The sequence below is a fragment of the Petromyzon marinus genome, chromosome 22 (genome assembly GCF_048934315.1).
Source record: "Petromyzon marinus isolate PM22_M1 ecotype Great Lakes invasive population chromosome 22, UKy_Petmar_22M1.pri1.0, whole genome shotgun sequence".
Lineage (NCBI taxonomy): Eukaryota > Metazoa > Chordata > Hyperoartia > Petromyzontiformes > Petromyzontidae > Petromyzon > Petromyzon marinus.
Genome location: NC_133688.1, coordinates 19,341,795 through 19,369,339, shown reverse-complemented (window position 1 = coordinate 19,369,339; position 27,545 = coordinate 19,341,795). Strand labels below are relative to the sequence as shown.

Genomic DNA, 27,545 nt, shown 5'->3' with positions numbered 1-27,545 from the left:
TATTAACATTCAGTACGTTGCCTGTGACTTGCATGAAGCATGGAGAGAGAGACGCACCCCCTGGAATTACATTGAGAGACAGCAAGAGGAGCCCAGTGGATTAGAGAACATTAATTCGCAGGTTAAAGATATCACCCGTTACACATCAACCAGAATAACGTTGAGTCACTACGACGCACAGTTTGAATAACGCGGAGGCTGTTAAAGTCGGACAGCTGGTTCGATAAAACCAACCGAGGTAGTGATGCAGCGCATGTGAACAGACAACCAAAGGGGAGATGGAATTATGACACATTTGGTGTGGGCCTGCGATATGATATCGGTTGCAGACGTGTAGAATCTTGTGTTTGTCACATTGGTGTAGACAGGTCTTCACCTTGGGTCGATGACTCGCGTAAATGTTGTCATATTCCCTTCCCACTGATTTCGAGGTACCATACCCTGGCTCACCAGGAGAAGGTGGTTTGGCAAATGTGGACTCCACTTCTTCCGTCTGCATGAAATACATTATTGCCCCGACCCCCGCACTCATGCGTTTTCTTCGGGTGCTCTGTTTTCCTCCCGCATGTAAACATCTATATTCTTTGGTTCTTTCGGTAGAGTCACGTAGGTATAAAATAAACACTCATTAATTTGGCAATAACACCTGAGTATATACAGTGAGGGAAAAAGTATTTGATCCCCTGCTGATTTTGTACGTTTGCCCACTGACAAAGAAATGATCAGTCCATAATTTTTATGGTAGGTTTATTTGAACAGTGAGAGGCAGAATAACAACAAAAAAATCCAGAAAAACGCATGTCAAAAATGTTATAAATTGATTTGCATTTTAATGAGGGAAATAAGTATTTGACCCCCTCTCAATCACGAAGATTTATGGCTCCTAGATGTCTTTTATACAGGTAACGAGCTGAGATTAGGAGCACACTCATAAAGGGAGTGCTCCTAATCTCAGCTTGTTACCTGTATAAAAGGTACCTGTCCACAGAAGCAATCAATCAATCAGATTCCAAACTCTCCACCATGGCCAAGACCAAAGAGCTGTCCAAGGATGTCAGGGACAAGATTGTAGACCTACACAAGGCTGGAATGGGCTACAAGACCATTGCCAAGCAGCTTGGTGAGAAGGTGACAACAGTTGGTGCGATTATTCGCAAATGGAAGAAACACAAAAGAACTGTCAATCTCCCTTGGCCTGGGGCTCCATGCAAGATCTCACCTCGTGGAGTTGCAATGATCATGAGAACGGTGAGGAATCAGCCCAGAACTACACGGGAGGATCTTGTCAGTGATCTCAAGGCAGCTGGGACCATTGTCACCAAGAAAACAATTGGTAACACACTACGCCGTGAAGGACTGAAATCCTGCAGCGCCCGCAAGGTTCCCCTGCTCAAGAAAGCACATTTACATGCCTGTCTGAAGTTTGCCAATGAACATCTGAATGATTCAGAGGATAACTGGGTGAAATTGTTGTGGTCAGATGAGACCAAAATAGAGCTCTTTGGCATCAACTCAACTCGCCGTGTTTGTAGGAGGAGGAATGCTGCCTACGACCCCAAGAACACCATCCCCACCGTCAAACATGGAGGTGGAAATATTATGGTTTGGGGGTGTTTTTCTGCTAAGGGGACAGGACAACTTCACCGCATCAAAGGGACGATGGACGGGGCCATGTACCGTCAAATCTTGAGTGAGAACCTCCTTCCCTCAGCCAGGGCATTGAAAATGGGTCGTGGATGGGTATTCCAGCACGACAATAACCTAAAACACACGGCCAAGGCAACAAAGGAGTGACTCAAGAAGAAGCACATTAAGGTCCTGGAGTGGCCTAGCCAGTCTCCAGACCTTAATCCCATAGCAAATGTGTGGAGGGAGCTGAAGGTTCAAGTTGCCAAACGTCAGCCTCGAAACCTTAATGACTTGGAGAAGATGTGCAAAGAGGAGTGGGACAAAATCTCTCCTGAGATGTGTGCAAACCTGGTGGCCAACTACAAGAAACGTCTGACCTCTGTGATTTCCAACAAGGGTTTTGCCACCAAGTACTAAGTCATGTTTTGCAGAGGGGTCAAATACTTATTTCCCTCATTAAAATGCAAATTAATTTATAACATTTTTGACATGCGTTTTGCTGGATTTTGTTGTTGTTATTCTGTCTCTCACTCTTCAAATAAACCTACCATTAAAATTATAGACTGATCATTTCTTTGTCAGTGGGCAAACGTACAAAATCAGCAGGGGATCGATCAAATCCTTTTTTCCCTCACTGTAGAGGACCGTAGAACTTGGGGGCGGGTGGAAATTTGGCGCCAGCTCAGCGCCTGGCTGTTTATCCCCCTTGCCTGTGGTTCCTTGGTACCTCTGTCTCTGCATTCTTCATACGTTAGCGATATACCGTACAGCGGCGCATTACAAGTTAACATTTTTGTAATATTGCAGTCGATTGAGAGTGGCCAGTATTTGAACGTGCGCACACAGGGCCTCCATCAGTAATAATACACGGCTGCTAAAAAGCCGCTTGTGCAAGTTAAGTACTTTCAAACATTATTAACTGCTGGGCAGTGTTTGTGAATCGATTTAGCCGGAGGAGCTCTCGAGTTTATCCGATTTGCTCGACTGCTTTCATATCTCTCGTCGCAGCCCACGCTCCCACCTCTGCTTTCAACCAAATGCATTAATATCGCGTAATTTTATTTTCACTTAACCGCTGTCACCCTTCATGCAAAATGAAGATTTAAACCGCACACCGCTCGCGCACACGGCAGCCCGTAATGCTATTTACATATAAAGTAAATTTGCATTGACTTGGCGCTAATGGATTTTTTCACTTCTCGCAGGAAAAATGCATTTTGATTTAGGCCGATGCTCTCCGTCGGCCACTCCTGCTCTGTCCGATCGAATGGGCCTCAGCCCGACGCCGAAATGCTAAAGCCCGCGAGCTGATTGTTTTTAAAGTTCAGGAGATTGATTTAAAACTAATTAAGGCGCTAACTCAGAGGTGCCTACTTAAACATGCTTTATTGTTCCTCTGCGCGCTTTGCCCTGCTCGCGCGCGCGCGCGCGCGCGAATCCATCGCTCCGTGGATTTTCGTTTTTCGCAGGTGGCGGCGGCGGCGTCGGCATTAAGCACCCGTCACGTTCTCCTTGCTGGGCCGGCGTACGGGAGGTGAATAAATAAAGACGTGGCGGCGTTCACTAATTAATTTTTGGCAGGCCAGGCATTGATCGTAAATGAGGCGTTTTTGAGGATTGCCAGGTGAGAACCCCGTCTGGTTGCCAATTAACATAGCTTACGCTTCGGGCGCAATCCACGGTGATACACTTTTGCATTGTAAAGTTGCAAAGACAACAAGCGCGTGTGATTATTCACGCTTTGCCGGCGTGTGCGCGCGTGCGCCTGTGTTGATCCCCGTCGCAAACGCGTGTTGGTGTGTTGTTCCCCGCTGTTGGTGCAGCCTAGTTCTACGGCTTCTATTCCGTGGTCTCAGTTTACACGTGAAGTCGTCAGCATGTTTCGCATACATTCGACGTCGGTTAATTGACAGGCTGAATGTAATAATTGTTTACGATGCTAACTACTTACCCGTGGAAGGCTCGCGGAGTCTCAAGACTCTTTTTTGTCGGAGAATCCTGTACGTATTGGGGATATTTGGCCAAGTCCAATAGTGAGAGCTCGGCTTCATGTGAGAGGAAACGAGAGAGCGGAGAGAAAACCCCCAACACACACGCGAGGGTGAGACACTCAAAAGCTTTGGACAGAGAGATTATAATTTACAAATGGATGCATTGGCGGTACACCGGTGCAGCATAACAGAGCGGTCCTCATAAAAACAGTCAAATTTTTTTTTATTTTAACCGACGTTCATCTTCCGACATCGCAAGAACTGATTTTGACGCACCACCACCCCGCAAGATTTTCTGACCGGGGTTGCGAATCACGGAAAAGTATATGATCATTGTGAAATATTTGCTGTTTTTTTTTTTTACCGCACACCGATGTACCGCCAAATACGTTCCAGTACACTCCATCCATCCAAGTGATTGGACCAGATCAATCCGTGGGCTGCACCCATTGCGGTACCGCCATCTACTGTTGTGGCTTCCATGATTAATCACAGCCCATTTAGCATGGATGTAACGTTATCATGCAATTTGCATAGAACGTCCACAGTTTGCTTGTCACGCATGGACGCAGAGTTAAAACATTGTCAATCGATGTCTTGTGGCATGACTATACTATCCGCACTATACACAGACACTGGCAGTATAACGAATACTCAGATTAGCGTTTTTAATCCTGAACAAGCCGAGCGAGATCAACGCTCTTCCCACGCGCTCCGCCGTTTGCCAAATGCGCTCGTGTTTCTCGTGATTAACCCTCCTTGGAGACGCTCTCAGCGGTCACACCTCCACGAACCACACCGTTGTTTTGCCACACTCCACTCCTCACCATCTACGCGGTTCTAACGTGGTTCTAGCGTGGTTCCAACGCGGTTCTAACGTGGTTCTAACGTGGTTTTAACGCGGTTCTAACGTGGTTCTAAAGTGGTTCTAACACATTTCTAACATGCTTTTAACGTGGTTTTAATGCATCCCGTGTAGCCTGCATGGTACTTTTGGGGAGAGTTCTGTTGGAGAGCGTCTATTTAATTCCGGCACAGCGCAGGATGGGGTAGTGGTGTTCGCCAGAACTATGCCCGGCCACCTTTGTCTCCCCAGTTTTAATGTTTACACACCCTGCAGAAGGTATTCATTTCGGGCTGAACCGACCTTGGGGAAGCCTTAGACTGGTTCAGATGGTCGCTACTGATGTTAGGCGTCCCTGGCATCTAAACTCACCGGGTTCATAGCCCAATGCGCTCACCCGTTATACTTAAACACACATGCCCCGTGATACACAACACACACAAAACACATGCCCCGCGATACACAAACAACAAAATACATGCCCCGCGATGCACACGCATGTCCCGCAATACACACACAAACACCGTGAAACGTATACACGCGCACAGGCTCCCAACAATACAAATACGCAGTCCCCGCTACACACACAAACCGCTCACGAGCAGCAAATTGAGCTGTGCCGCAAATTGATCGGTGCCGCGATCGGGGGGGGTGAGGGGTGGGGGGGGCGTTGTTAGTCCCGCGGTTACGAAGCCCCGATGTGAAGCGGCGGCTTCGGAGTCGACGAGGCCTGGCCGCTCGAGGCCTCGCGAGAGCGGCCACCGAAGGGGACGGGGCCTAAGGCACCTCGGGGGCACGGGCAGCCGTGCTCGCCGCGCACCGGTTGCCGCGAGCAGGGGGGGGGGGAGGGGGGGGAGCCCTTCTTCCCCGTGCAATGCAGGGGGTTTCTGCCGAAAAGCCAATTAAGCTCGGCATATTTACACCGGGTGTGTTTGGAGAAGGCGGGATTAGTTAGCCGTGAGTGCACGCGAGTGTGTGTGCGTGCACGTGAGTGTGTGTGAGTGCACGTGAGTGTGTGAGCGTGCACGTGAGTGTGTGTGCGTGCACGTGAGTGTGTGTGCGTGCACGCGAGTGTGTGAGCGTGCACGTGAGTGTGTGTGAGTGCACGTGAGTGTGTGAGCGTGCACGTGAGTGTGTGTGAGTGCACGTGAGTGTGTGTGCGTGCACGTGAGTGTGTGAGCGTGCACGTGAGTGTGTGAGCGCGCACGCTCGTGACTTGTTACCACATCTGAGTTGACCTACGCTGGGTTTTTTTTGTTTATTATCTGGTTATCCTGACATCACAGTCATCTTACCGCCTTGCCCCCCCCCCCACTGCCCCCACCGCCCTCAGACATCCACCGAGGGCATCGGCACTTCAATTAGCGTCCCAGTCATTGAGGAAACTTTGGGGGGTCAATTCGCTCCCAACCGGTCGTGGTCGATGCGGCGCCCGCGTACAGGCGAGCGTAACGCGCCCGTGCGCCTGCGCGTGGCTTTTACGGTGCCGGGGAAGATGTACTGCGTTCTGGATATTTAATGGGGTCTCGTTTATTATCGGGCGGTAAAAGTGACAAATGCGTAAATGGTGGCAGTAGCGTGCGTAACGATTGCGGTTCGGAGCGTTCCTCGTCTTAAAGTACTTTATTGGGGCCAAAAGGATGCGTGCTCACGATGTACCGTTGTACGCGTGCACGAGGAGGAGGGGCAGGAGAGCGTTGAACACATGGGGGATTCTCTCGGCAGTTGAACCAACCCATTGTTTAGCCTTGGCTTTTGAAATTCCCTTCTCTATTATGATTATATGATGGAATTTAATTATCGTGTTCAGGTAATGCAAGGGGCTATTGGTCGTGTTTGTTCGTTGTTTCATATGTGGCTCTCACGAAACTTTTGCGTCAGTTTTCCCCCGTGTACGCGTACAATTTATTGTGCCATTTTAATAAATTGGCTGCACATCAGAGTAACGGTCCACCCTATATTTTTAAACGCCTCCGTACAATGTACAACAAATGTTTCCCTTACAGGACGCAAGCAGCCCAATCATGCAGATCTGCACTCTCGGCACTTACATTAAAAGCTCGCCCGGCAGTTTACTCACCCGGTTAACAAAGACGCGTTTAAGGGGTGTCAAAACATGGCGTGAGCTTATAAAACATTAAAATCCAATTATACTCGCACATCCAGCCGCATTAATTAATAAAGCCGCCGTTTTCAGCTGTCGACGGTTGACCAACGCCCCTCCGCTACCGGATGGCAAACGGCGCCAACGCCACCATCCCGTTCGTTTGTTCGTTCCTTAACGCAGCGCCCTCTGCTGCCTCTGCATCGCTCTCTACCCTGGCCACTTGAAAAGCGAACGCGCGCACACGTGCGCGTTCATATCTCGCGGCGAACCGGAGCGGGAGAGAGCGTGCGAGCGCCTTGCGTTGGCGTTGCCTACGCATTGAAAAAACTAAAAAACGTTCGCTCGCTCGAGGTCGACGACGTTTTGGAGATGTCCCCCGGTTGTGCGGCTTGCAGCAGAAGAGGTCAAAGTGTTGTCATAAAACTGACGCTGCCCCACCAAATGGACGGCTTACTTGGAATCTCGAGCCGTGCGGTGAAACGACACCCGACGTCGCGTAGATGCCGTCCGGGTGTCCCGCAGGTTGACTCTCCTGAAACGTAGAGAACGGTCAGTTTAAGACGTAGGAGGCTTTCGCAAACAATATCTTCCATAATACAGGCTTTTTGGGTTGGATCGCGTAAATATATAAACTTGCCGTTAAACCCGCCACCCCCCGACACAGCCAAATCAGTAAGGTTTGTCAAATTGTAAATGTTGTACTCGGAATGTGAATGTTGTGGCTTGGCTCTCCAACACACCGGTTAGTGCTGTACTAGTGTAAAGTAGCTGTCAGAGACACCGTCTTGTCTTTCTGTATATTTATTATGAATAAAGTCCGCTGACAACTCAACGAGTAACCGCGAGTGACTATATACACTTGGGTAGTTAGACGACTCTGTTCTGAGATAGCGTAGCTCTAGTCTCAAGACAACTCGAAGACGATGGAGACGATCTCCGCCCTTATTACACTTTCTCGCCATTGGATCCCGTGCTCCCCTTCACGTGACCCTGTCAACGCTCGTCCCGCCAATCATCATCGGCACGTCCATTAGTATCCATGGTCCCGGGGAACCATACTGTCCCTCTATCGCTCCGTACTGTCTTTACACTAGTAACGAATTGGCATGTTCTGTTCACGTGACAAGCTTTACTAATTGGCTGTGTCGGGTGGGGTGGCAGGTTTAATGACAAATGTATATATTTACGCGATCTAACCCAAAGAAAACTGTATTATGTAGAGAACGGTATTTACACGCGTCCGCACTTGTTGCTAATTCGCTGTCGCGGAAACTTTGGTTTCGCCTCTCTTCATGAGCAGAGCTCCCGTGCGACGACGCGTCACAATGTCCGGATACGGAAACGGAATGTCAGCTACATGGGCGAAAGGAAGTTCGTTTCGTTGGAAAGTGACCGACCGCGCAACGTTGCGCACAGCGAAGGGCAGAACGGAAAAATCCGTAGTTTGTTACTATGCTGCCCACGTCTATGCTCTCCCCGCCTTCACCACCAATCCGCACTGACCAGCACGGTGATGTATAGTCAAATAACCGCCACGATTCGCGCACGGCGTGGCGAGGCCCCTCATCCAGCAGTGAATTGACAAAACGGGGACTGTATGCTATATCGATTGGGAAGTTGACCGATCTAGGAAACGGTGAGAAATGCCACGTGATAAAAAATAAAAATGCTGTCCGTTTGTTGTTGGTTCCTCCGAGCGGTTCGTGATGCCATCGTTGGAAGCGCAGGGCCACAAATATGTCGCCTCTGGAGCGGTGCTCGGAAGACTACCGTCATTTTTTAAAAGATGTCTTCCTCGCATCACCAATTGTCACGCGCCGCGTGCGCCTTGAAACAAACGACAGCTTTCGTGAGGATGCGGCATCGCGCGTGACTTTGAGTGGCGGCATTGGGGCGGACCCCAGGGTTAATTGCTTTGGATTTTGATGGATTTTAGTAACTTTTTTTTTAAAGATCCCAGATTGCCTTGTCCCCACGGGTTTAGCTGAGCCTCTCATTCCCACTCCCCAGAGGCCACCGGGGTCACGCCGAAAGGCGCGCGCACAAAAGTTTTATTTTGCGCACAAAAAAAAGATTTTGTCGTCATCAGCGTCGGCCATGATCGATCTACTGCTGGGCGATTGCCTCACCAAGCCCGTCGCCATCTGTCACGATCCCACAATGCAATAATCCACCAAGCTCCCCGCACGCGATCCGATTTCGAAGCTCTGCCTCTCCGTGGTGCACGTGCTCTCGGGTGCGTTTCCTCCTTCGGCTGCCACTCCGTCATTAGTCTCGACAACCGACCATCATCCCTTCTCGCAGTGTTGCTCTTCCCAAGCCCACTCACTTTTTTTTTTACTTGCATCCAATACAGAATCTCTAAATGTGTAAAAAATATATATATAAATCAAATCTGGCTCCGCAGGTTTCCTTCCTTGCCCGTCTGTCTCCCGTCGTTGTTCACGTGCCGGCGAGTCGCAGGCGTTCAGCGCCGTGGGTCGCAGGCGCGCACGCAGACAGAGTCCCGCGGGAACCGAGCCTTCCGGACCGTGTCCCGCGGCGTCCCCATGCCAAACATCCTCAGCTCGACAACTCCCCTCGTTATCCGCCTCCCGTCAACTCCCATCTCTTACGGGGCTCTTCCCCCGTGCCACCCTCCGGCCCACCCTGCCGCCTCCTCTTCCAGCATCCCCCTGCACGACGCACACACGCACGTGCGCGCACCCCCTTCAAACCCCTTCGCAGTCCCCTGCGGGCGTTCATCAATATTTAAGGATGCCTGTGATTGAGTCTGCACCGGGGGAGAGGACACCTCCGCTCCACGCTCGATTATCCCTCGGGTCAAGGTCCGGCTGAGAAGTTTGCCGCATTTTCCAAAGGGGGGGGTGGGGAAATCTCTCATTTGATGGTGGAAATGAGGGAACTGGTGGGAGAGGGCGGGAGGAGGAGTGGGGGGGGGCAGTGGTACAAAGGGCATGGCGATTAACGGGGCTTTGTTGAACTTTGCGCCCAAGCACTTGCCCAGGATGGGGAGGGGCGACCTTCATAAAATAGAAGTTGCGACGTGCGTTTGGTGCGTCTACCCATTACCCCGTACAGACCGGCGGCCTCCGTGTTCCCCTGGCAGCGGCCCACGGACCGCACTGACGGGCCCTGGAAACCGCGAGCAAGAATCTTTTGAGCCGGCACTTCTAATGGCCCGCGCATGTCCACCCGTAAGCTTCCAATTTGCTGGCAGGCACCACGAACAGCATGATTGGGAAGGAAAGGGTGCAGTTATGAATTTAAATCTGATTGAAGTGGGCACTGAGCTGATTTTCAGCCCGTTTTGGTTTGCGGTGTTATGGGCAGGCAGGAGATGGTAGTGATGGGGTCAACTGGGAACTGGTTATTGATGTGTTGTGTGTGTGTATATGTGTGTCTGTGACTGTGGCTTTCTGCATTGCAAATTTGTGTGTGTCTGCAAGTGTTCTGTGTATTTTTCATTTTTGTGTATGAGCCTGTGTCTCCGCGTTTATCCACGTGTGCGTGTATGTGCACATGTGCGTGTACGTCCCTGCCAGCCTTGTCAACCGCTGAACCCATAACACCTGAGTGTGACATCTACCTCCTACCGGCAAACTTTTGACACTTGCCACAGCCACAAAGGAACGCACGTAGCCTGGCGCAAGCGCTGTGGTGACATCGCTTACCGGCGAAATGACAGTCGTTGCATTTGTACGTCTGTGCGAGCGCGCTCGTCTTTGTCTTTGTGCGTGCGCCGCGTTTGCGCGGTCAGGTACGTGGACGAGGTGATCACACGCATGGATCGTCTGTTCGGCGACATGTCCTTCACGCTGTCGAGGCCCAGCGGAACATCGGCCATCGTTGTGGTGAGCTCCACTCCTCTCGGGGGGCGTCCCCGAGGCCGAGAGCGCCCCTTCGCGCACCGCCCGCCCAAATCCAGCGCTCGTCAGCTCCTCGGATCGCTGGGCGCGTTCGTGGTGTCATCGGCAACTCGTTAACCATTAACGTCGCTTAACGCAGGGCACAGCGCAGCAGCCATGCCGCGATCCGCCGATTTAAATTGATTCGTACGATTTGTATTTATATGGTGCCTGAATACAACTACATCTCAAGATGTGGTCACAACCACAGGCTGACGTTTGCATCATTTAGACGGTACTATATTGTGCGTATATATTGAACAGGAGCATGGAGTCAGCAGCACGGATGAGGGGTGTAAGGCAGTTCCATGTTGTGAGAGGGGGCAGCTGAAGAGATGCGTCCACTGAAATCGCATTTGTTGAAAGTCAGTTTATTTACGATGCTTGCAGAGATTCTGAAAATGGTGTGCAAATGATACATTTTCGATAGCGGAGGGTAATACAGCCTGTACGAACCGGACGGAGAGAAGAAGCAACGACAAATGAGGTGGAATATTTTCGATTCTAAATTATTGACTCTTGCATTGAATCACGAGTCTGAATAAACTCATTGAATCGCTGGAGCGGGGCCAATGCTTCCTCGTAACTACATCGATTTCATCGATTCACTTTTGGTTTGTGACGCTCGCGAGGCCTGTGTTTAAATCGCGCATGTAAGATTGTGATGTGTGCGATTTAGGCAAATGGCGTGCGAACGCTACGTTTAAATTGACAATTCAGCCAATGGGGGAAGGTGGCTGTTACAAACCTCTCGTGGGCCGTTTGCTTGTTGCCCACCGCTATCGTTTCTTCTCTTCCTCATTCTCATTCTTTACTCCCCCCCCCACCCCTCCTGCTCTTCTGTCCATGGCCTGGGCACCGTGCGAGAACATTGTTACGGAAGCGTTAACCTTCATCATCCCTTGTGTATCGGCCAAGGTGTGGATGCAATCAGTGCGGCTACACGACCTTTGTGTACCCGAGTCCCTTCATTATTTACCCTGCGTCCTTTTGTAATAAAAGAAAGACCATGCCATATTAAAGTGGAGGGACACAAAGCAAAAAAAAAAATCATATACAATATATATGAAGAAATAAATCCCTCCCGAGATGAGAATGGAAGTTGAGCCGCTGTATTGTCGAGTCTGGTCACGGTGGTGAGTTTGCCTTTAATTAAGCAAGACACAGGGGTGGCAGGTAGCGGTGGCAGATGCGCGACTGGTGGGCCGGTAGCCCCTTCCCCGTGCCGTCCCGGTGGGTTTGGACTGCGCGATGCCTGACCGTTCGTACGGTTGGACCCGAGCATCGACTGAAATGACGCAGTTCGCAGAATTCCTCCGTGTACGACCCGCGAGCTTCCAGCTGCAAATTTCTTGACGTCAGCCGGCGCCTTCCTCGGCCGAGAGCCGCGTGTAACGGGGCTTATTATTATAAGGAGCACCGCGTTTGTTTTTATCTCGCGGATGATTAGGTAGGGACACGCACGCTTGGAACGAAATTAAGGATTTGTTTGTAAATGGGGGCAAGGAATCCATAGAGACCAATGCAATGGTCACTCTCGAGAGGTGAAATATGGTAAATGGTAAGAGAATGCAAGGTAGACAAAAACAAACTCGTGCTCCAAGATTTTGTCGGAAACTGGCTGGAAGATTAAAATGAATGAAATTTGAAGAACACATTTTACAGGCGATGCTATTATTATTAATATTACGCTTAGAAATCCTCACCGAGTCTCAGGTTTCTGTTTTAAGAGGGTCCTGCCAAGTGTTTGTAGTCGGGGGAGAGATATCGCTGTTATGTGTAATCCCAGTTGAGTAATGTGCAGGTAAAATTTCAGCATTGTTGTGTTTTTTTGGCCAATACCAGTAACATGGTATGCTTGGAGGAAACCCATGCAACACAGGGGGAGAGAATGTACAAACGCCATGCAAAAATGTTTCTTGATGGGGAATCGAACCCAGGACTTTCTTGCTATGAGGCACAAGCATTACCTCTGTGCCACTGTGGCCCGAGCTGCAGTAAATTGAGACCTCCTTATTGATTGATTGATCAGTGATATTTATTGGTAAGATTGTAACGATTCGTTGATTAATACCGATGCTTAAGCTCACGATACATTAAGCGGGTAGCGTGCGTATAAATCGGTGTTTTTTCTGTAGCCAACAGTGACCGCTACATTCAGATAGAATGTCAACATAGAGGAAAAGAGAATTGGTTATTGGATCGAACGTGGAAATTCATCGAATTGGGAGTGGTGGAGGCGGATTGACTCATTGTGCCTAATCTGTGTTGCTTTTGAAGAAGACCACCTTCATATAAAATGCTACGTTTGCCTAAATTGGAGCTCATCATTATCCCATGAGAAAGTCAATGTGTAGTGACATCGCGGATGTCACTGTGTAATGCTGGCCCGAGAGAGGCACGGCGTGCGATGTATTGACATCGCAGGCACCACGGACATGTGGGTGCAGTACCGGCCCTAGAGGGGCTCGGTGAGCGCTGACTGACAGTGCTGGATGGAGCCACGCTCTGCGTGCAGTGCCGACCCCGACAGGATAGGATGTGAGAGTGCCGGCCACGGAAATGGGGTTACTAAGGGCCATGGCACTCTGGCTGACCCCGAAGGAGACGTGACCGGTCAAGTCTACACAGGGCCCTCAGGTGGGGGCTAGGGGTGGTCACGTGTCAGGGTCGAGATCCTGCTCGAGGATTCTAGAAGGTGGTCGTGGCCAAGGGCGGGGCCCAGCCACGCCACAGAAGATATACAGTGAAGGAAAAAAAGTATTTTATCACCTGCTGATTTTGTACGTTTGCCCACTGACAAATAAATGATCAGACTATAATTTTAATGGTAGGTTTATTTTAACAGTGAGAGACAGAATGACAACAAAATCGAGAAAAACGCATGTCAAAAATGTTATAAATTGATTTGCATTTTAATGAGGGAAATAAGTATTTGACCCCCTCTCAATCAGAAAGATTTCTGGCTCCCAGGTGCCTTTTATACAGGTAACGAGCTGAGATTAGGAGCACACTCTTAAAGGGAGTGCTCCTAATCTCAGCTTGATACCTGTGTAAAAGACACCTGTCCACAGAAGCAATCAATCAATCAGATTCCAAACTCTCCACCATGACCAAGACCAAAGAGCTGTCCAAGGATGTCAGGAAGAAGATTGTAGACCTACACAAGGCTGGAATGGGCTACAAGACCATTGCCAAGCAGCTTGGTGAGAAGGTGACAACAGTTGGTGCGATTATTCGCAAATTGAAGAAACACAAAAGAACTGTCAATCTCCCTTGGCCTGGGGCTCCATGCAAGATCTCACCTCGTGGAGTTGCAATGATCATGACAGCGGTGAGGAATCAGCCCAGAACTACACGGGAGGATTTTGTCAATGATCTCAAGGCAGCTGGGACCATAGTCACCAAGAAAACAATTGGTAACACACTACGCCGTGAAGGCCTGAAATCCTGCAGCGCCTGCAAGGTCCCCCTGCTCAAGAAAGCACATTTACATGCCCGTCTGAAGTTTGCCAATGAACATCTGAATGATTCGGAGGACAACTGGGTGGAAGTGTTGTGGTCAGATGAGACCAAAATGGTGCTCTTTGGCATCAACTCAACTGGCCGTGTTTGGAGGAGGAGGAATGCTGCCTATGACCCCAAGAACACCATCCCCACCATCAAACATGGAGGTGAAAACATTATGCTTTGGGGGTTTTTTTCTGCTAAGGGGACAGGACAACTTCACCGCATCAAATGGACGATGGACGGGGCCATGTACCGTCAAATCTTTGGTGAGAACCTCCTTCCCTCAGCCAGGGCATTCAAAATGGGTCGTGTATGGGTATTCCAGCATGACAATGACCCAAAACACACGGCCAAGGCAACAAAGGAGTGGCTCAAGAAGAAGCACATTAAGGTCCTGGAGTGGCCTAGCCAGTCTCCAGACCTTAATCCCATAGAAAATCTGTGGAGGGAGTTGAAGGTTCGAGTTGCCAAACGTCAGCCTCGAAACCTTAATGACTTGGAGAAGATCTGCAAAGAGGAGTGGGACAAAATCCCTTCTGAGATGTGTGCAAACCTGGTGGCCAACTACAAGAAACGTCTGACCTCTGTGATTGCCAACAAGGGTTTTGCCACCAAGTACTAAGTCATGTTTTGCAGAGGGGTCAAATACTTATTTCCCTCATTAAAATGCAAATCAATTTATAACATTTTTGACATGCGTTTTTCTGGATTTTTGTTGTTATTCTGTCTCTCACTGTTCAAATAAACCTACAATTAAAATTATGGACTGATTAGTTCTTTGTCAGTGGGCAAACGTACAAAATCGGCAGGGGATCAAATACTTTTTTCCCCTCACTGTAGGCCGGGTCCCCGAGAGCGACCGGCTACTGTTCATCCTGAAGAATCTAATTCTGCGTTCTACGTCCTACAGGGTCACCAACACCTGGACCTGGACCCAATCTGTGGTCTGGTCCGTTGTTGATAGTTACTGTGTAAATTAGTGCAGTTAGCCTGGTGGTCCACCACCATAGGTTGTTATCTTGTTAAGAGGCAGTTACCCCGTGTGTTGGTATTAATTAATGTGTTGCCTCCAAGAAGTGCGTCTGCGACTCAGTTGAACTCACTACAAATGCATAAATAGACATTATAATCCAGATAGACCCTTAATGGGAGAGCACCCTTCTCTGTTTGATACGTCTGGTCGTTTGGGGGCACATTAAGAGTGCTGCAGTCGCTGAACAACACCGGCATTGAACACGCCATCGTCGTCAGCCTTGATCAATCCGCTGTTGGATGAAGGCCCTCCCCGAGCCGCCGCCGGCTCTCGCGGTCCGCCACTTGTGACGTTTCACGTAACGGACGTGTCACCGCCTCTCAAATCGTCACGGCACCACGAATCAATTTGTTCGTCAAAAGTGTTGAGGTTTTAATTGCCCTACAAGGTCGAAGAATAACGCGCCCTCCTTGAATTAAATACGCAAGAAAACAGACAGCTGTTGCGAATAATTACGCAGCTGTTGCACCCGTCTCCATTTTTAACCCCGCTTTTCTCTAATGTGGGGGAGAATGTATTCAGCGCGACACGTGGGGTGGCTTATCGTTTGCGCGTGATTTGATCGGCTAAACAACGAGGTTGCATTTTGTGCCACGGCTATCTCTCCCCGAAATTTTATTTGCACATCGTCCTGGCCCCTCTCGTCAATTGAAGGTTTCTTTTTTGTTATTCTTGTTGCGTTTTTTTTTAAATAAGCAAGTACAATTCTTTTGCAGCGTAATCTCTCCAATAATGGAAGCGTTTGGATTTGTCACGGTTCACGGCGCATTGTTGCCAAGCGCAATGCTCCCCCCCCCCCGCCCGCCGCCGCTAATAACGGGGGCGTAGCGAGGCAAGCTCCGCCGGATTACCGCGTGACCTTCTGCAAGCCTGGCAAAGTCGTGGTGGGTTTTTTTTCGCCTTCACGGCACAGCTTATTATTATTACTCGCGCCGGTTGGCAGCACAGGCCACGCGTTGAATAGAGCTGCGCGTTATTACGGAGCGCCTCCACCCACCCCCCCCGACCCTGTTTAAATTAACCACCACGCTGTTGTGGAAATCCGCCAGACCTTTTCATGAATATTTTTTTTGTTCGTTAACTCCATTCCTGTTCTTGGTTCTTTCGGTAAAGTCACGTAGAAGGGAAACAATAAAATAATAAAAATATAAAACAATATCATTTTATTGTTTCCCTTCTACGTGACTTTACCGAAAGAACCAAGAATATGAATCCCTGCAGTCACGAAAGCTTTAAATCAAAACTCCGTTCCTGTTTAATTGTATCTTTTCTTCGAAATCATCCTTTGGCACGCGTGCGCCGCTAAAATCCCACGACCGTCTGTTTACCAACTGGTCCAGCCGACGAGAGGGACTGCGCTTGTTACGCAGCATTTTACGAGTCTGAGTGTGTGCATTCTACGATTATGTGCACGCCTTTTGGTATGTTACCCCTCTGGCTGGATCGGCAGCATCACAATTATGGCAATTACTGGGACCACGTGTGGGTGCGCGTGCTCTCCCGTGTAGCTGTGCCGAAATGGGAAATATTACGATGCACACGTTAGCCCTGGGATCTGTTTAAAATCTGTATGAAACTAAGTACTTCTGATACTCGTTTTTCACCGATCATTACGGTGGATGTGTTATGCGCATGCAGATTTCACAGGGAGCAGCAGCAAATTGAGTTGGCCTTGCCACCGCTGTGTTCTTCACGTTATCATATTTACATACGTATATATTTTTGTATTTCATCACGTCTTCATTCGTGCAGTCTGTTTAAGGGACAAGGTCATCCGTGCTAAAACACCTGCATTTAAAGTCCCGAACGGGAAGCATAATGGATAGAAAATGAATTTCGCACGAAGTAATGCTGCGTCAAAGGGCACGATCATTCGAATTGCATCGTACGTGCTTTCATCTGAAATGGGAATGAGAAACTGCGTGTTTGGGAAACCTTGTAAGTTATTTTTAGAATGCACCCTCGTGCTGCATTAAAACTGCGCCGAATGTTTATCGGAGTTGCTGCCGTGGGTAGCGGCCGTGGCTGGGAATTATCCATGCTCGCCAATCCAAGGTGCACCTCATCCCCCTCTGGGAAGAGGCTGCCGCTGGCCTTTGTGATGAATTCTACTTCATGTTAACTGGTGCACGCTGGCGGTCACATGTCCGCATGTGTTCGTGTGTGGATGCGTGCTGGCACGTGCGTACGTGCGTATGGGTGGAGTGGGACATGACAAACAGTGTTAAATATTTGAACCATCCTGGGCCTTTCCAAGGTCGCCTGGGCCTTAAATGAATACCAGGTGCTTTGTGTAAACATTAGCACTTGGAAGACAAAGGCGGCCAGGCGTGTGATGCTGGCCCACCTTCATAAGTGCTTGCTAACGGCATTTGCCCCAACAGCCTATTAAGACTATGGGGGGGGGGTTCTTTGTCTTCGTACCTGCGCGTGGGAGCATGCGAGTGCTCACCCGTGTGTGCCTATGCACGTGCGCACTGACGTGTGTGCACGTGCGTCGGCAGATCTCCCTGGGGAAGGTGCTTCGAGCGCTGGTGGTGATGCGAAGCCTCATCCTGGAGCGTGTCGTTGTCAAGGCTCTTCACGAGAACATTCAAACCGAAGATGGCAAGGTATGACCCCGGGGCCGCATTAACAAAGAGGCCAACGTTGCCCCCGGCCCTTCTACCCCAGCCGGAGAGGGGTGAGGGGCAGAGGGGCAGGGAGAACTGTCGGGGAGGGCCCTTCTAGACTAAGCTATTCGGTGGCCAGGAGGTCAATTTTGTGAATGCAGCTTTCGTTGACGTGGGCGTGAAGCCCTTGAAGGTTCACGGCCCAGTGTGCAACAACTTTGACCTTGGCTGCACTCGTGTGGAAGCCTCCGATGGCCCAGTGCCACCGTTGTTTTGCACCCAGTCCCGCACCGCACACGCCATTCGCCTTCGTGTTCTGTGTCACATTCAGCAAACGAATTAAGAGGTCCGATGAGAGTGATTGCATTAATCTCCTAAGCCATTCACCAATGGTGTTTGTGATTTTTGTGTTATTGCCACTGGGAGAATTTGTTTTCCGATTGTGCGCGTAGTAGAGTTATTTATATGAACGCGGTGCACAATAACCAGGCGAGAGCTGATTTCCTAAGGAGACTTGAGTGGATATGCGAGGGAAGTTATAAATTTTTGTTTGCAAATTTGTTTTGAAAAAATGTCAATTGGTATGTTGATTATAACTTACACACACATGCAATCTTGATTCTAGAGATAATTTCACAGGGTCTTTTTAGTCAACTTCACAGCAAAAACGTATGTATCGGTGCCCTGTAAAATTAATCTGTAAAATGTATTGGGTGGCCTGAATAGAAGCTAATTTCTGCCTCTTTTGCAAGTGGAGTGCTTTCTGCACGTTTCTGAATGGTAATTTGGTCACCGGTTTATCTGAAGTGTTGCACTCTAATCGCTGCACGCTACATATTATTGAGGAAAAATAATTACGCGGAGAACCGCTAATAAAAATTTAAACACCGCATTCCGTGCGGCATGAGTTGAAGGGGTTAACGCTTGGAGTTGGAGTGAAAAACCTCCATATCAAGGTCATGCAAATATTGTGCCATTGCCAGACAAGCATCTGTCAGGTTGGGCGCATGCCTGCTGCGATGTTTTTTAAAATGAAAAATTGCCCGCAATAAATTTCCCGCCACGTCCCAGAGATTTACACAAGTTGTTTAGCACCAATTATCGTTGTAATGGCACAGACCATTTAAGTCAGACCCAACCCCCGCTTCAGCGACGGCGTTTCATTTCACACCACCCACCGGCGCGTCTCGTACATCCAACATTTGCCCTCGCTGCCCCGTTACCTTTGCGGTAGCGGCTAAATTGAAATTGATTAACTTTAAAATAAATTATAATACACTCAGCGCGTGCCGCCGTAGCTTTGAGGAGGCGCTGCGGCTGTAAATGCAGGTTAAGCTTTGGCCCAGGGCTCTTCCCCTCTCGGGGTTTCCTAGTATTTATATTTATCCTCCGGGCAGCTGATTGATGGGAGAGCTGGGTTCCTCGTGGGCGCTCTGCGTAGCGACTCCGCCGTGTTTGCGAACACGGCCATTTCTCCTCTCGCTCGCGGGAGGAATTTGCCGCGTGGCCTCTGGCGCCTCGGAGATGACCTCGTGCCACCCGCTCCTCCTTTTTGTCGCCCGGAAGTTCCCCTTGGGTCTTTATTGAGGAGGCGATAGCCCGTCTCTCGATGGCGACTCCCTGCCCCCACCTGCTGGCCGTGCCTGCATCACGGCCGAACGGGAATTGAGTGGCTCGTTTCGGAATTTGGAATATTTATTCTGGAGGAATCCGATGAGCTGTGAGGCTCTTTTTCACAGATGTCTGGTAGGGCTGGGTCAGCAAGTTACAACAACAAACAATATAACAATTACAGTCGGAGTGCAAAGTAGAGAAGAGGTAAGCAAGTCACTAATCCTAAATAAATAACAACGTACACAGTGTAAATACAAATTAGAGAAGCATCAGCCACATGAGAAACAATGCGATAGGTATCATGATCATCGTCGTTGTTCTCACTTCATTATCTACTATTGCACTTATACATATACTAAAATTATACGAATTCCACCGAGAGACAGGAAGTGGAACGCATGAATTAGAGAACATACGAAAGCTATAAACGTCATGTCGACTGGTTGAGAGTAAGTGGGCTTGGGCAGGATTGCGTCGCTCGAAAGGATGCTGATCGGTGGTCGATGCTAGTGACGGAGAGGCAGCCCAAGGAAGGGGAACATTCCCCAGAGTGTCTGTCGTGGAGGTGGGAGCGATGGACTTGGCTCATGTGTAGATAGGTGTTGGATTGGATTGTTGCAGTGCAAGACCACGACAGATGGCGGCGGCCTGGGAGAAGCCTTCAACCAGCGGTTGATAGATCATAGCTGATATTGATGACATGCATCCACGAGGCAGTTTGTATATTTACACGTGAACAAAGCGGGGAGCAATAATTTTAAGCAATCAAGAGAAAACCCAGTGGCCAAAAATAGTAATTATATTATCAACGTACAGTGAGGGAAAAAAGTATTTGATCCCCTGCTGATTTTGTACGTTTGCCCACTGACAAAGAAATGATCAGTCTATAATTGTAATGGTAGGTTTATTTGAACAGTGAGAGATAGAATAACAACAAAATAATCCAGAAAAACGCATGTCAAAAATGTTATAAATTGATTTGCATTTTAATTTGGGAAATAAGTATTTGACCCCCTCTCAATCAGAAAGATTTCTGGCTTCCAGGTGTCTTTTATGCAGGTAACGAGCTGCGATTAGGATCACACTCTTAAAAGGAGTGCTCCTAATCTCAGCTTGTTACCTGTATAAAAGACACCTGTCCACAGAAGCAATCAATCAATCAGATTCCAAACTCCACCATGGCCAAGACCAAAGAGCTCTCCAAGGGTGTCAGGGACAAGATTGTAGACCTACACAAGGCTGGAATGGGCTACAAGACCATTGCCAAGCAGCTTGGTGAGACGGTGACAACAGTTGGTGCGATTATTCGCAAATGGAAGAAACACAAAAGAACTGTCAATCTCCCTCGGCCTGGGGCTCCATGCAAGATCTCACCTCGTGGAGTTGCAATGATCATGAGAACGGTGAGGAATCAGCCGAGAACTACACGGGAGGATCTTTTCAATGATCTCAAGGCAGCTGGGACCATAGCCACCAAGAAAACAATTGGTAACACACTACGCCGTGAAGGACTGAAATCCTGCAGCGCCCGCAAGGTCCCCCTGCTCAAGAAAGCACATATACATGCCCGGCTGAAGTTTGCCAATAAACATCTGAATGATTCAGAGGACAACTGGGTGAAAGTGTTGTGGTCAGATGGGACCAAAATGGAGCTCCTTGGCATCAACTCAACTCCCCGTGTTTGGAGGAGGAGGAATGCTGCCTATGACCCCAAGAACACCATCGCCACCGTCAAACATGGAGGTGGAAACATTATGCTTTGGGGGTGTTTTTCTGCTAAGGGGACAGGACAACTTCACCGCATCAAAGGGACGATGGACGAGGCCATGTTCCGTCAAATCTTGGGTGAGAACCTCCTTCCCTCAGCCAGGGCATTGAAAATGGGTCGTGGATGGGTATTCCAGCATGACAATGACCAAAAACACATGGCCAAGGCAACAAAGGAGTGGCTCAAGAAGAAGCACATTAAGGTCCTGGAGTGGCCTAGCCAGTCTCCAGACCTTAATCCCATAGAAAATCTGTGGAGGGAGCTGAAGGTTCGAGTTGCCAAACGTCAGCCTCGAAACCTTAATGACTTGGAGAAGATCTGCAAAGAGGAGTGGAACAAAATCCCTCCTGAGATGTGTGCAAACCTGGTGGCCAACTACAAGAAACGTCTGACCTCTGTAATTGCCAACAAGGGTTTTGCCACCAAGTACTAAGTCATGTTTTGCAGAGGGGTCAAATACTTATTTCCCTCATTAAAATGCAAATCAATTTATAACATTTTTGACATGCGTTTTTCTGGATTTTGTTGTTATTCTGTCTCTCACTGTTCAAATAAACCTACCATTAAAATTATAGACTGATCATTTATTTGTCAGTGGGCAAACGTACAAAATCAGCAGGGGATCAAATACTTTTTTCCCCTCACTGTAACTAAACCACTTTTTCATGACCCAAGTGAAGAATTCATGTATGTATGTAAGTTGAACTTTCGCAATGTACGTAGGCAACCGTGTTAATCGGGGAAGGACAACAAACGAAGCACAAAAAGCCGTTGTAAAGAAATGCGTTTTCAATTGAGATTTAAACTATAAAAAAACAATGAATCAAAATATAACCTGTGCCTTTGATTTAACGTACTGTTTATGTTCTACGAGGGAGGCTTGGCTATCTATTTTAAAAAAAAACTTACACAATGCATGTCATTAACACTACAGTACCTTGTTATAATATTTTATTGTTTGTTATATCTTGCTGACCCGTGCCTATTGAGCATCTGTGAAAAAGAGCTTCATAGCCCATCGGATTCCTCCAGTCGAAATAAAGATTCTGATTCTGAATTAAATTCATAAGGCGCCATTTTAGCAATTGATCTCGGAGCACCGTGCGTATGAAGGAGGAAAATCGGTGAGATGTAACCGGGGAGAGAAAGCAAAAGAGACGAGATAGGATCTAGAGGAGAGAGAGGGTCCGTGTTAAACAGGTGGTGGGGGTCTTCAGCCAGGACTTAAACGTCTTCGTCGTCGCCAACTTCCTGACCTCCCAAGGGCAAAAAAAATGTGAATGTCGCAGTATGCCCATCAAATAGAGCCTAACAGCTTATTGAACCATTCCTGCTGAAGTAAATAAGATGTACCTTATCTATCTAATGTGAAGAACATCTACAGCTCAAAATATTACCAGACTGTGTTTTCTGTCAAAAGGGGGGGGGGGGGGGCAGTGTTAACGACACACCGAGTGAGGTGGAGGTTTTTTCCCGTTAATTTGCACTGGCAAACCACAGCCAACACATTACGGTTATTGTTTATTTTTGTTCTACACGAAAAAGCCGTTTCGTGTGGCACGTAATTTAGCTGCCAGCTATTTCCCAGTTTTATATTTGACTTTGAAACGATCACGCCACAGTGGAAGATTGTGTTTTTTTTATATTTTCACCTGTTAAGTGCTCACTTTTCAGAAGAAGATGGGGGTGTTATTTATTTCTTGTTTTTTTTCAAAAGTGTCCGTACATTATCGAGTGGCTGCAGGAATCAAACTGGCCCCCGCGTAATCTGGCTCGATAACGATGCCACTGATTGCCGGAGTGGCTGCTTCTCCCAGCTGATTTGTCTGCATTGTTTGCATTGCTTCTCCCCGCGGTGAACCCTGTCATTATCGCCCCCCCCCGCCCCAACCACAGTTGGATTTGTGGTCCAAATCGCGTTACCTGGTATTTCAAAAGGTATGCCTTTTTATTATGACTTTCCTCAAACGTTTCTTCCGTTATGTGTACACTTTTTTGAGAGAAGATGATCAGCAGATAGTATCGGCTGATCTTTAGAACAAAAGCCTGAGCTCACACACACATTTTACACATTTACATTTCAGAAAATGTGTTAAAAGAGCAAGTGTCCGTATTATCTCAAAGCCGGAAAAATTGTACAATGCACTCGCGGCAGAAGGGCAGAGCGGAGTTTTTTTTTCTTCCCTTTCGTAAATTGCAACTCCGGCGGTGTAATTATGGAGGCAATGCTGTGCGTCACTCTCGAAGTTTTAATTTATCACAAAATCCAGAGGAAAAAGACGTCGTGCGATTGTGACTTGGCGACGCGTCTGTTATTACTTCCACCGCTGTAAAAATATTGTGTTTGTGCACATGCATTATTGCGGCTGCCACTCATTGCATCACTTTTAAAATACTTTCAGCTCATTTGCAAAGCCCTTTGAAATATTCTGTCATTTCAAAGAAATTGCCGTACACACACAAGAAAATGTAATTTATGGATTGTAGCTTTGTAAAAAAAATCTCCTTCGGCTATATTTATAGCTGTCGGAAGCACGGTGTACATTTTGCGTGAGAATATATTTTGACAATGGAAACATCGTTTTATTTCCATAATTACTCTCGTGCGGGTTTGCGGAGACAGTTTAAGTGTTATGCATTAAAAGAAGGCTTATCCGTGTCCAGCTTTAAAGTTCCTTTTGGAGATGCACCAACTGTTTTTTTTTCAAAGTCGGACGATGCTTCTATTAATGTGTCATCTTGCTTTAGATGCGAACATTTAATTGAATGAAAAAATCAAACAGATACCAACCAATTTCCTTGCTAAGCAAAAGAGAACGCTCATATATTTTCAGGCACTCAGGTTATTTTTGTTCATTGTGCTCAAAAACTCACTCTGCTTGTCCATTTAATTAAAAGGATTGCAGACCTTGCGCTAAATATGTCTGTTGGAAATGTCAACACACTGAATGTTTAATCATTGCCGTGTCTGTCTTGTAATATGGGATTTTTTTTGGATTGTTGGTGTTGGCTTGGTAACCAATTTATTTTGATAAGCAGTGCCTGGAAACAAAGTCAATATATTTTCCCTAACCCTAACATTATCGTTTCAGGTGACTGATCATGCCACAGCTGCCTCTCTGCACTATCAGCTCCCACATTTGCCAGAAGTAGTCATCCGCTCTTTCATGGTAAGGAATGTTTTTAACAGTTTTTTAATGAAGGTTGAGAGCATTAATGCATAAGCTCTGTCCGTCCATCCATCTGTCTATAGAGTGGGTAAGCAAGACAACTCTCATAAAGATTAACCAATATGAACAGAATTTTAGAATAAAGTTGTTAACCAATGAGCACCGTCTCCGAAAGAAAACAGGACCGAATTGATGGAAGCATTGTCCAAAGCTTGGTGATAAAAAAAATCCAGGATTATCCTTATCAGTTGAGGCAATGACATCATTGCAGGTGATATCATCTTTCTGTCACGCATCATGCACGCTCCTAACCTCCCGATGACGTCATTGCACGTTAAGCCATCTTTGCAACGTGATCTCGTTGTGCTGGTGTGAAGTATAATTATTGCCGCTAATTAAATACTTCCGAGGGCAAACGCTTGTTGGAAGGCGTTACCGAATCTATGTGCTTTCCATAATGTTTGTTGCTCGTTTAATTTTGACACCTTCAAACATTGGCGTAGTGTATTATGAGGGTGTGAATGCCGATTGGATTATCCCATTTAATTCCCTCCTAGCCAGGTCTGCACCTCTCTTCATTATTACAAATAGCACTTTCACAACCCTGCATATATTTTTAAACCCCTGTAACATACATTTCGGTCGGGTTGACGATCCTAAAAATATTTCCGCACCTGGCACACCACATCCAGTATACCTTTCGCTATGGGCAGTGGCTACTTTCGTCACGTTCCGCTGACTATTCTCTCAAGTGACTCGGAAAATTTCGAGTGGGAAATTAAGCTCCGATTGTACCTGCTCGCTTAGATAACCTTTGACCTGTATCCTGTTTCTTGCAGATGTGGATGCACAGCTACATCTCTTTGTTCCAAAGCACGTGTCAACGCTGCGGCAAGCAGCTGCAGGATGGTCTTCCGCCAACGTGGAGAGATTTCCGCACCCTCGAGGCTTTCCACGACACCTGCCGCCAGTAGCACACACCTGAGCGTCTGGGAGGACTCTGGGGTAGAATGTTGAACCCAGGTTAGATACGTTTGTACTCAGCCGTCCGATGTCGTTTTCAGGTTGTACCGAGTGTTGTTCAGCGCGATGTCCCGATGTTTCGTTCCACCTGCTGGGAGATTTTTTTGGGGAATTGAATTGAGCAGCCCACCTACACCGTCAGTCGTATAGTGTTGGCCATTGTTGATGAAGTTGCTGGTTCCATTTCGCTGAGCTCAGCTTTCTGACGTATGGCCGGCAAGTGGGCGTATTTCGCTAGCTGGTGCACGGAAACGTCGGGCATCATGCCAGTCAACATTTGGTACAACCCAAAAACACATCGGAGACCTATAAGGTACAACCGCATAAAACCTACGCGGTAAATGTTGTACTTTCTGGTACAGTAAAACCTTGGATTGCGAGTAACTTGGTCTGCGAGTGTTTTGCAAGACGAGCAAAAATTTTAAGTAAATATGAATTTGATAAACGATCGAGGTCTTGCAGTACGAGTAGTACGTATACGCTTTGTTTGCCGAGCGTCACGTGATCACAACTGATATACGAGTGCTTTGGATTACAAACACGTTTCCGGAACAAATTATGCTCGCAGTCCAAGGTTTTACTGTATTTTTTTTGTCCATGTACAGCGTTTTGTCAACCGACTACTGGATGAGGGCCTGTTCACGCCTTGTCGGTCGTTGGGGTTATTTAACCATAACTTGACCACAGTGCTTGTTGGTTAAAGTAACCAGTTTCATAGCACATTATTTGGCACAGTGCGCTATAACATGTGGGAGTACCTCAACACTTTTACCTTACCTATACCAATCGTCAAGCTGTGGTACAGACACATTTGCCCAGTGCTTGAACTGCCGTGCTGCTGGGAGATGGAATCGAAGCGGCGACCTCTGGATCGCAAGTCGAGTGCGCTCACCATCACACCACGGCAGCATCCACTTTAAAGCAATGTACAATAACTTGAGGTTTATATTGATGATCCTCGTAGAAACTGACGCGCATGCATTCACATTGGAGCCTGGCACGGCAGCGCGTAGTAATTGTGATAGGGAATTGTTAGTCTTGGAGGTAATTAGGTAACCACTCAATTAGTAACAGATGGGGAGAGGGGGGGGGAGTTGGGTCTTTCAAATTGTTAATATTTTGTAGGCAGCGTTCTGCATTTAATAAATATACCACGTGGCCATATTTTTCTGTGTGTGATTTCCTTTATGAAGCATGAATTATTAAAGTGGTTTGAGCAATCGTATAACCTGTTTTGTGGTCTTGCACAGAATATTAAAGGCAAACCTCACCGAACGCAGAGGTTACATTCCTGGAAAATGATGTGTTGGACAAAACCACGTTTGACAAATATTAGACCCTATGCGAAAAACAGGGTTGCATTCCTGGGTCCAAAATGATCACCCCCTCCCTCTTGTTTGACCAATTCTACGTGATTTCCGCCCTTGCTTTACCAATCGCTGTCCATTTACTGCGTGCACACTTTTTAAATTTAACACAAAACCGCCGTGCCAATCACGCCCAACGCTGACACTGCGTTCCCAGCCCGACGCTCGCCCCGAACGCAGTCACTTGAATTTTAACCATTTGCCATCGAGGCGTCCGTATGGCTGACGTCCTCGACGACTGGGCGGCTGGATGTGACCTCCAATGTTGCGACATGCTGATGATGTACACGCGTTTTTACCAAATGATGAGATGCACAAACTTATGCCCGTATCAATAAAGTTATACAAATATCGGGTCACATGCACACTCGCATGCATACCGAAATTATAATTCGTACCCCCAACTTTTTAAATTAAAAGTAGAGGGGAATAAAAAAATTTAAATCGTATAATCGGGACATTGTGTTAGGTGTAAGAATCGATCATTGTTTATTAAAATCTTTCCGTTATTGCTACCACTATGGATTCTACATGAATCACAATGCCAAAATAATTGGGTGGGGAAGTTAATCACATTGTGACCTTGAATCGTGTCAATCCATCAAATCCTTTCATGGGGAGTCACTGAGCCGAGTGTCTTGGAAAACAAATTATCACACACAGTGTACCATATTGTCTCACAAAATAAAGGTCTTGTTTAGAGTGTGCAGATGTTAACTACCTCGCCTGGTATACAGGAGGTCGTGTGTTCGATCCCGACCCTGACGCCTGCTGCTGTATATTTGAAGTTTGCGTGTCTCTCTCTCCCCGTGGTCTGTGAGATTTCTTTTCTCCTCGTCCTCCGGTTTTTACCCTTCGCGTTTAGAAACGTGCGTTTCGAGTATTAGGCTGCGATGAAATATCCACATGATAAGCCACTTCGTTGAGCTATCATGTGTGATAGCCAGGTCACTTATTAAAAAGAGCTAT

At 47.6% G+C, this 27,545-nt stretch overlaps 1 protein-coding gene across 1 annotated transcript in view; it reads left to right on the top strand.

Annotated features, from left to right (window-relative positions):
- Nucleotides 1-27,278, top strand: part of MED27 (mediator complex subunit 27) — an 81,770-nt gene extending 54,492 nt beyond the window's left edge. The window contains exons 4-8 of the mRNA XM_032958687.2: nucleotides 10,332-10,425; nucleotides 17,527-17,634; nucleotides 22,913-22,954; nucleotides 24,109-24,186; nucleotides 25,026-27,278. Of these exons, the coding sequence (XP_032814578.1) occupies nucleotides 10,332-10,425; nucleotides 17,527-17,634; nucleotides 22,913-22,954; nucleotides 24,109-24,186; nucleotides 25,026-25,160 (457 nt within the window). The 3' untranslated portion in view covers nucleotides 25,161-27,278. The remainder of the gene's footprint in view (nucleotides 1-10,331; nucleotides 10,426-17,526; nucleotides 17,635-22,912; nucleotides 22,955-24,108; nucleotides 24,187-25,025) is intronic.
- Nucleotides 27,279-27,545: the final 267 nt, after the last annotated feature.